This window comes from Dromiciops gliroides, chromosome 6 (assembly GCF_019393635.1).
Source record: "Dromiciops gliroides isolate mDroGli1 chromosome 6, mDroGli1.pri, whole genome shotgun sequence".
Classification (NCBI taxonomy): Eukaryota; Metazoa; Chordata; class Mammalia; order Microbiotheria; family Microbiotheriidae; genus Dromiciops; species Dromiciops gliroides.
In genome coordinates this window covers 259082590-259092442 of record NC_057866.1, presented here as the reverse complement: position 1 = coordinate 259092442, position 9853 = coordinate 259082590, and the positions used below count along the sequence as shown (strand labels likewise).

At 40.3% G+C, this 9853-nt stretch overlaps 1 protein-coding gene across 1 annotated transcript; it reads right to left on the bottom strand.

Annotated features, from left to right (window-relative positions):
* Positions 1-4830: 4830 nt before the first annotated feature.
* On the bottom strand, positions 4831-8355 carry LOC122732558 (C-X-C motif chemokine 9-like). Its single transcript, XM_043972786.1, has 4 exons — positions 8245-8355; positions 7079-7205; positions 5709-5798; positions 4831-5150 (listed from the first exon to the last, which is right to left on the bottom strand). The coding sequence occupies exons 1-4, from the start codon at positions 8303-8305 to the stop codon at positions 5144-5146; spliced, it is 285 nt and encodes a 94-aa protein (XP_043828721.1). The 5' UTR covers positions 8306-8355; the 3' UTR covers positions 4831-5143.
* Between the last annotated feature and the right edge of the window lie 1498 nt (positions 8356-9853).

The window sequence follows — 9853 nt, the reverse complement described above, 5'->3', positions numbered from 1 at the left end:
CCCTGGAGTCAGGAGGACCTGAGTTCAAATACGGCCTCAGACACTTAACACTTACTAGCTGTGTGACCCTGGGCAAGTCACTTAACCCCAATTGCCTCTCTAAAAAAACCAAACAAACAAACAACAACAACAAAAAACCCCAAAGTCAGTGCGGCTGGAGGGAGGGACACCCCACTGGGGGAGGCCTGCCCGGGCCTCAGCCCTAGCGGATCGTGTCCTCGCTGAGGGGGCTGTCCCTTTGTTTGGCCCCGCCCATCTCCTGGGATAGGACGCCAAGGCCCGTCAACCCCAAGAATCACGGCGGTTTTGGGGAGGCCCGGGTGCCACGGCAGAGGTTCAGCCTCGTGCTGTCCTAAGAGAACCTCCGATATGTGGGCGTGTTTTTTGCCCACTCACCCAGACACCCCTTTTCTGGCTGTCAAGGATGACTCAGAGCTAGGGTGCACTTAATAGATAGAACTACTCTACGTAATGTAATACCATAGGGTTCACCTGGTCTGTTCTCACAGTCTGTGGAGCTGAGCTGGTATAATTGAAAGGGCACACAGGCCTGGGAGTCTCCTGACTGACTTTAGCCCTAACTGCCTCTAACAAGCTGTGTAACTTTGGGTAGGATCATTTCATTTCTGAGAGTCTTGCTGTGCTCCTCTGTCTGATGAGGTTGTTGGATTAGACGGTGGGGAATAATAGCTGACATGTTTATATAATGGACTTCAAGTGTCATAAAGTGCTTTACATTATGGTATCTGGTTTTGATAGCAGCACTGAGCTAGGCAGTATTTTACTCCATTTGACAGTGGGATATGGAGGCTAATGAAGTTAGGTAGGACTCAAACCTCGCTTTGTAAGAGCTCCAACTTAGAGGCAGCTGGTTGTATAATGGATAGAGCTGGGCCTGGAGTCAGGAAGGCCCGAGTTCAAATCCAGCCTCAGATACTTACAAGCTGTGTGGCCTTGGGCAAGTCACTTAATCTTTGCCTCAGTTTCCTCCTCTGTAAAATGAGGATGATGATGATAATAACACCTGGCTCCCAGGCTTGTTTTGAGGATCAGATGTGATAATATTTGTAAAGTGCTTGACCCAGTACCTGGCATATTGTAGGTGCTCTATAAATGCTTGCTATTATTGTTGTTATTTTTAAGTGGCATACACTTTTTGAGCTACTGCAATGTCTCTCTTGAGGGCCCACATAACTAGAAAACTCTTTATTTCTGGGTAACAGATATAATGTCATTTGTAGGCCCCTTGGATTACTTGAATTCACTTGCTGTTAGAATTTTTTTCAGTTGTTCTTCATTCCATTTTCCTTCTGCAGTCCAAAACAGGAATTTCCCCTCTCTTGGAGAGAGAAGAGAGGATGAGGAAGAAGGAAGGCATCTCTAACTTTAATTGTATGTCGTGGGTTGGAAAGAACATTATGCAACCAGTGTAATTTTTTCCTGTTACATAAGGAAGAAGAGAACTTTCCCTTTTTTATTGTTTTGTTCTTTTGTGATTTGCAGAGGGGCTTTTGCCCGTCAAAATGAAACTTGTTAGCCTATTTGAGTTTCTCAAAATGGACTTCCCCTTTTATATCAGCTCCTCCTGTAAATAGGACAGAGGATGATGACAAGAAAGAACCTTATTTCCTGAAAATCACTGAAGATCCTACATGAAATATTTATTTTCATTCCTTTCCTTTCACTTTCATGTTTCCATATTTCTCATGTCTGACTCTTCTTCACAGCTCATTGTAATAGTAGGAATAACTTTCAGATCCTTGTCTGCAGGCAGCCCAGATGTCTCAGGGACAGGAACAAGTTTGCTGACCTTGCAAATGGTCTCTTAGTTTACAATGTCTACCTTGGGTTTGGAAACCATTTGAGCTCCTTGGACTGTTGGCTAATTCTGGGAGAGAGAGGATCACAAAGGTCAGCTATGGCCAAACAGTAACAATGATACGTACACATCCAAATTTGTTCCCTTTGGAAGATCAAGCATTTGAAAAGATAACATGTCCATATGTTACAACTCCCCAATTAGAATGTGAACTCCTTGAGAACAGGGACTTGTACTTTCTATTTGTATCCCTAGTGCTTAGTACACAGTAAGAGCTTAGCTTTAATAAATGCTTTTTTGTGGGGGGGGCAACTAGGTGGCACAGTGGATAAAGCACCAGCCCTGGATTCAGGAAGACCTGAGTTCAAATCTGGCCTCAAACACTTAACACTTACTAGCTGTGTGACCCAGAGCAAGTCATTTAAATGCTTTTTTTTTTCATTCATTCAACATGTATAGTCATTAAATGTGGGGTAATGGACAGATGGCTGGTATTGGAGTCAGGAAGTGTTAGATTCAAGTACTGTCTGTCTCTCTGTCTCTGTTTCTCTGTGTCTCTCTCTCTTGCTCTCTCTCTCAATCTCTGTCTCTGTCTCTGTCACACACACACACACACACACACAGATGTGTGCAACTGTGGGTAAGTCAATTTCTCCATGCCCCAGGAAATTCTCTAAGTCTGTAAGTTACTGATCTGAGGAGGAAGTTGAGCAGTGGAGTAGTAGTAGTGGATAGAGTGCCAGGTCTGTAGTCAGGAGGACCTGAGTTCAAATCCAGCCTCAGACACTTTACACTTACTAGCTGTGTGACCCTGGGCAAGTCACTTAACCCCAATTGCCTCACTAAAAAAAAAAAAAAAGAAGGCTTGACTAAATTCAAACCCAGCCTTAGCACTAGCTGTGTGACCCTGGGCAATTCACTTAACCTCTGTTTACCTCAGTTTCCTTATATGTAAAATGGAGATTATAATAGCACTCACTTCCCAGGGTGGTTGTGAGGATTCAATGACCATAATGGTAAAGGGCTTAGCACAGTGCCTGGTACATAGTAGATACTATAGAAAGGTTAGCTGCCACGACCACCACCATCATCATCAGAACAGCTTGGGGAGGTCAGAAGTCTTCATGTAGAAGGTGTTGCTTGAGGAGAGTTTTAAAACAATTTTAAGAGGTAGAGTTGAGAGCAGAGTACAGATGTGAATTCACTGTTTTACTAAAAACTTTAATAAGACCAGAGACAGGTTAGGTGAGAGGGATTTAGGCTAATCAAAAAGAATGTGGTATCACATAGTTTATGGTTCAGTGCAGGGAAAGGGCTTAAACTACAGATGTGAAATTTCTGACACTTTAAAAGAAAAAAATGTTTACTTTTAAAACCATTTAACTGGGAAAATTGAAATACACATACTTTAAAATCCCTTTTTTGTTTTAAAGCTACTGTTTCTGAGCATACAGATATATTATGTTTTGTATGGTTAGAAATATAAAAGCTTGGGGGGCATGAGAGGACTGATTTCTCTGAGACTAAGGTCTTCTTGTCTCTAGGTGACATGTAAGTCATTTAGAAAATGATTGACAAAGTGCAGCCTTTTCAGTCTTTGTACCCCTTGGTTTTAAGTAAACCTTCCCATATTCTCTATTCAATATAAATGTAAATAAATTCTGGAGTTTACTATGCATGTTGCATAAGAAATAAAATAGATTATTTTTCATAAAGAAAAATTTATTTGGTTTATAATGCTTTATTTAGTATCATAAAGTTGTTAAATGTTTATCAGTACAAAAGCAAGGAAATTAAATGTGATTGTTGGTTCTATTTCTTGTTGACCAATAGTTTCATTCTCAATATAAATTTTTTTTTTTGTGAGGCAATTGGGGTTAAGTGACTTGCCCAGGGTCACACAGCTAGTAAGTGTGTGTTAAGTGTCTGAGGCTGGATTTGAACTCAGGTCCTCTTGAATCCAAGGCCGGTGCTCTATGCACTGCGCCACCTAGCTGCCCCCAGTATACATTTTTGAAAGAGATTTCTGCATATCATGTTCCACTGTAAGTTTTTCTTACTTTGGATTTGATTGAGAATAGGACTGAGAATCCTAATTCACAGAGAATGGAATTTAAACTTTGGGAGCATGTTGTAAGAATGGGGATATAGTTCTCCAAGAGCACACCAAAAGTTTTGTAGCTCCATTGATTGGAAATTAATTTGGAATTTCTGGTTATTTCTTAGACTAGTCATCTTGTTTTTCACTGGGTTATCACTAATGTTTTTTCCCTAATTCAATATGAAAAGTCAGATCTCACTCATTTGGGTTTGGTCAGTAGGAATTAGTGCTTCGACTGTCTCAGATTTTTCAGATGTACCACAACACTCTTTCCTTTCCCACCCTTTTCTCAAGTTTCTCTCTCTCCAACCCATGAATTGTTTTTCTCTGACCTTACCACTTTTGGAATGTTTCAGTAGGGTAATAGAGCTTATTTACTTAGAGTCCCATGACAGATAACTCATACCCACTCGGGTCCATATACCCCAGGTTGAGCACCCCAGGATTTACTCAAAATATTACTCAGTATCCCTTGGTGAGTATCTTGTACCCCACTGGGAGCACATATACTGGGTTGAGAACCTCTAACCTGGTAGGTCACAGCCTCTCAGATTTTTTGAATCCTAGCATTTTGTCATTAAAAATTTTTGCAACCATATGGTTGCATGTTTGATAGCATGGTCCTTCAGTGTACTCAGTAAGATAACTATTCTCTAAATGGGTCTAGTAGTAAATACCTGATGAAACTTTTTATTGTCAGGCCTGTATTTTCTAATAGTATCATCTGCTAATGACAATCTTTAATTGTAGACAGAACCATTCAGATCTTGGAAAGAATGTCGTTAGATAAACCTCTAATCAGAATGACTTAGGGGGCAGCTAGGTGGCACAGTGGATAAAGCACCGGCCCTGGATTCAGGAGGAATTGAGTTCAAATCCAACCTCAGACGTTTGACACTTACTAGCTGTGTGATCCTGGTCAAGTCATTTAACCCTCATTGCCCTGTCCCCCCCACCAAAAAACAAAAACAAAAACAAACAAAATGACTTAAATATCACTCACTTAAAAACACCACAAGATCAGGAATTACAGGACTAGAGTTTCTGTTGCTAAACAGATTTTTTTTTAAAAGTAGCCAGTTGATTATTTGTGATTGGTGATTAAGTACTAGAGACAGTTGGTGCTTGACTCTTCTCTGTATATATGGGAGGGCTTCATTCTAGTTAACCCTTGCCAGCCACATGAGGAGTATGTGTCTTCTTCAGTTGTGGACAGGAGCTGTTTAAGACCTATTAAAAACAGAGGAGAAAGTAAAAAGATGAGATGGGAAACTTTGCCCCTTATCTAGGTTTTGCTTTGTTATATTGTCATTTGCTCCAGATTGGAGGGAAAGGTCAGGATTAAAGTTTTCTTGTTGCCAAGTAAACACAGTGGGTTACTTGGATTGTCCCAGTTTGCAAATGAGTTCTGAAAGTTAGCCAGCCATTTTCTAAAGGCTGGGCTTTGCTTCAGAAAGGTATTAAGTTTCTGCTTTTCAGTGGCTTATCTGAATTCACAGAAATGGGAATGAACAGGAATCACTTCATTCTGAATCTGTTTGAGGATGAGTTAGCGGTTTTGCTGAAAGTGTGTGTTGATCGTGAGGACTGGCCACACTCCACTCTGTTTGCCAGTTGTGCTGAGGTGGCGAGCCTCTCTGTTGTGTTAGAATGAGAAAGCCCATATCAAGTGACCCCTGAGGTCATGCTGGAAGAAAAACTAACCCAGGGTAGCCCGAGACCCAGGGCAGGCTGCAGGCTGTTTGGGTCTCCTGGAGAGGGTTCCCCTATAAGTCAGAGCAAACTTACCTTGTCCTTCTAATTGCTTTCAGTACAATCTTCATGGTTGGGGTATCTGGATTCAGACATACTTGTTCCTTAGTATCCTTCATTGTGCCTCTATAGTGAATAAACCACAGTGAAGGATTTAAAAAATTGTATCAATGATAATGGAGCAGTCAATAATGGGACTCATTACACACCAGGCTTTGTGGGCACTATTCTGAGAAATCTCAGGTCAGCCTCTGCCCCCTGCTTCATTGAGTGATCTGAAATGAGTCCGTAAACTTGCCTGGGCTGCAGCATCTTCATTTGTAAAATAAGACAACAATATTGACTTCATTCATAAAGCACACTAAAGGCAGGCAAGATTTTCATTAAAAGAATCCTCGGGGCAGCTAGGTGGCGCAGTGGATAGAGCACCGGCCCTGGGTTTGGGAGTACCTGAGTTCAAATCCGGCCTCAGACACTTAACACTTACTAGCTGTGTGACCCTGGGCAAGTCACTTAACCCCAATTGCCTCACCAAAAAAAAAAAAAGAATCCTCATCTTCTTAAGCCTTTCTCAGTGTGACCTTTCCTTTCAGAGCTGTTAGATTTCTCTCTTCATAAAAACTAAACAGTGAGAAGGACTTGGAAAAACACTGGGTAGCATCCTTCCTGTAGATATGGAGAGGAATCTTTGTGCTTCCCCAACCCCTCTGAATAACTTCTGTAGCAGGTTTATTTGTGCCCTATCTGAATAGTTCACATTTCACTTTGCTAAGGCCTCTTTCTTCCTGAAAATCGTCATTGTACCTTATGCCTTTCAGCCAGAAAAAAAAATCGTATGGTAAAATGGACATTGATTTCAGAGAAAAAGCAAATTTTAATAAGAAGATATTGAGAAATTAAAAAAAAAACCCTTTTTTTGTTTACGTATTGTGGTGGCTTTGTTAGGATAGGTTTATTTACACTGTAGCCATTGTCAAAAGTTTGAGCCATATTGCTTTCCCTTTTCCTCAAAATCATCACAAATGGACCTTCATTAATTTTCTTTTTGATCATTTGGTGAAACATTTGATTCAATCTGCATCCCTGGGGAATAAATTCCTATTTACTATTAGGTATGCTTTCTAGGCGCAAGATGATATGGTGTAACAAGAGGTAGACCTGGAGTCAGGAAGATCCAGGTTCAGATTATATTTACAACTGTGACAGTCACTCTAGCCTCTCTGTGTCTTAGAAAACCGAGGTGATAATATGCCTCTGTCGTACTTAGCTCACAAGTCTGTTAGGAGGAATGATCACATGTGATAAAATAAGTAATGTGCTTTGCAGACCTTAATGTGCTACATAACAATAATGACAGCTAGAATTTATATCCAGTATCAATGTGAATGTCACTTATTTTTACTTACATGATCTCAGGGCGTGAACATGTAGTACTGGGAAGAATCACATCAAGTTTCTCAAACGATTTTAGGCTGGGGATACTCTTACTAACTTGTGGGCAGCGACAGCCAGTGGCTACTGGGAGTATGGGTGCTGTGGAAAAGAGACAGGGAAGGGCAGGTTAATTCAATATGCAGCTTAAAGGGTTCCGGCATTGTGCAACAGTGGATCTGGTATCAAGTCCTCTTCCCCACCACCATGCCAGAACCCCAGTTCCTACCCCCAAAATATGCAAGATCTGCTGGGAGAAAAAAATAAACTTTTGAAGAAGCTGCCTTCTAGAGGAAGCAGCATTAAAAGCAAAGGGCTCTGCTTCATTGGGCTATGGATCTAATTCTGTAAGCTAGAAGGGACCTTAATGGTCTTCAAATTCCTTTCCCTTAGTTGATGATTCAGCCTCGGAAAGGGAGCCAGATCTGCCTGCTAGGCTGTGAACATTTAAGAATGAGTAGGAATGACAAGGTAAAAGGGGTCTCATTCTCTTCCAATTCTAATTTGACCACTCATTTCCCTGCTAGTACAGCTTATTCAGACCCTGGCCTTTAGTCAGTTGAACTAGTAACCCCTGCTTTGTACCTTGGCCCTGTCTGGATCCTTATTTGAGCTTGTGCTCACTCTTTTTTGGGTCCCTTGCTTGTGTTAATCCTATCTATTTCCTTGCCCTTTACCCGAGTCTTTGTCATCACTCTACTTTTCTGGACCTGACTTCTGCCCAATGACAAAACCTCAGCCTGACTTGCCTAAAATACCCTGTTTTTCTGACCATGTCTCTAAGTCCTGGTGTTCGCCATGACCCTCCTAAAAATATTGCCTGTTTGATTTCTAACTCTGATTAGAAATTGCAGAATCACATTTTTGACCCTTCACAAAAGCTCTGAGTTTAAAAGGTACAAAGTTCCACGTATGTCGTCATGATTTGAATCTGGCCAAGGATTTGGGCTGACTAAATTGCATCTTATTACTGAAAGCATTTGGGATGTCTTGCTGTTGTACTTTGGCAATTCATTTCACCTTGACACTGGGACAAGGTAACTGGAAGACGTTTCTTGTCTGCATACACAGCAATACTAATAGTTTGGCACTCAATACCATCTGTGACTTAAAAAAATGAATACATCTCTGTGTTACTTACCTTGAGCCTTAGCCAAAGCTAGCAGGGTGTTGCAGAGGAGAAGGAAAATACTTCGTTTCATGGTTAATAAGATTGGATGAGATACAGTATTCTTGATATGTCTCTGACAGATTGAGGAATTTCTCAGTGAACAAGCTACTGTGATTCGGTATTTATTTGCTAAGGTTCTTTTCCCTCCTTAATTCTGATTAGTCAGTATTACAGTCAACTCAGTAAAATGGACCATACAGTGGTCTGTGGCTGGGAAAGGTCTCAGGTTACAGAACAGCAGGTATTATTTTTATTAGATACTTCTTATTCATGAACACTCTCATTTTACCCCCAAAAGAAATTTTCTTTCACTTTCTCTGAATCTACAAACTACTATATGCAGAAATACATTAAGGATTAGAATTGTTATTCTTATCTCAAACTGTCTTCTTCACTTTATCTGTTCCTCACCCCCAAGCACACAAAAGAGCAGTCAATCAACCCTTTATTAAGTGCCAACTATATGCCATATACAATGCAAGCTATTGGGAATACAAATTCAAAGAACGAAATGCTCCCTACTTCCAAAGAGTTTACATTCTAATGGGGGAGACAAGAAGTACATATAATGTATATGTATATAATGTATAACAGAAACATAAAGTTAGTTAAGTACAAATATAAACAAAATAATTAAGGCAGTTTGGAAGAGAGCACATTAGTGGTTGTGGGAATCAGGAAATTTTTTTTTTGGCCCAAGAAACAATAGGAAGCCACTGGAGTTGAGTAAGGGAATCATGTGATCAGATCTGTGCATAAGAAAAGTTACTTTGGTAGCAGTGTGTTGAATGGAATAGAGTGGTAGAATGAGAGACTTGAGGCAGGGATAGTGGATTAATTCTCAAATTAAAGTCCTTACTACTTTATTCCTTCAGTGGATCCATAATCTCATGAATGTTTCAGTGCTATAGCAAAAATGATTATTATTATATGACAGGTACTAAGAATATAAAGACAATTTGTACAAAAATATTTATAGCAGCTCTTTTTGTGGTGGCCAAGAATTGGAGATCAAAGGGATGTGCCTAGCAATTGGGGAATGGGTAAACAGGCTGTGGTATGTGATTGTAACGGGAGTATTATTATGCTATAAGAAATGGCAAACAGGATGATTTCAGAAAAACCTGGAAAGACTTGTATGAACTGATGTATAGTGAAATGAACAGAACCAAGACCATGTTGTACATGAAGTCACAGCAATATTGTTTGATGAAGAATTGTGAATGACTTAGCTATTCTCAATACAGTGATCCAAAACAATCCCAAAAGACTAATGATACTGTCCACCTCCAGAGAAAGAACTGATATTGATTGAACACAGACTGAAGCATGCTATTTTTCACTTTTTCTTTTATTCAAATCTTCTTTCACAAAAATGGCTAATATGGAAATGTTTTATGTAATTGCACATATATTACCTATATCCGATTGCTTTCTGTCTCAGGGAGTGGGGGAAGGAAGGGAGGAATGGAGGGATGGAATTTGGAATTCAAAACTTTAAATAAAAATTTTTTTTAAAAAGAATATGGGGGGGCAGGTAGGTGGCCCAGTGGATAAAGCACTGGCCCTGGATTCAGGA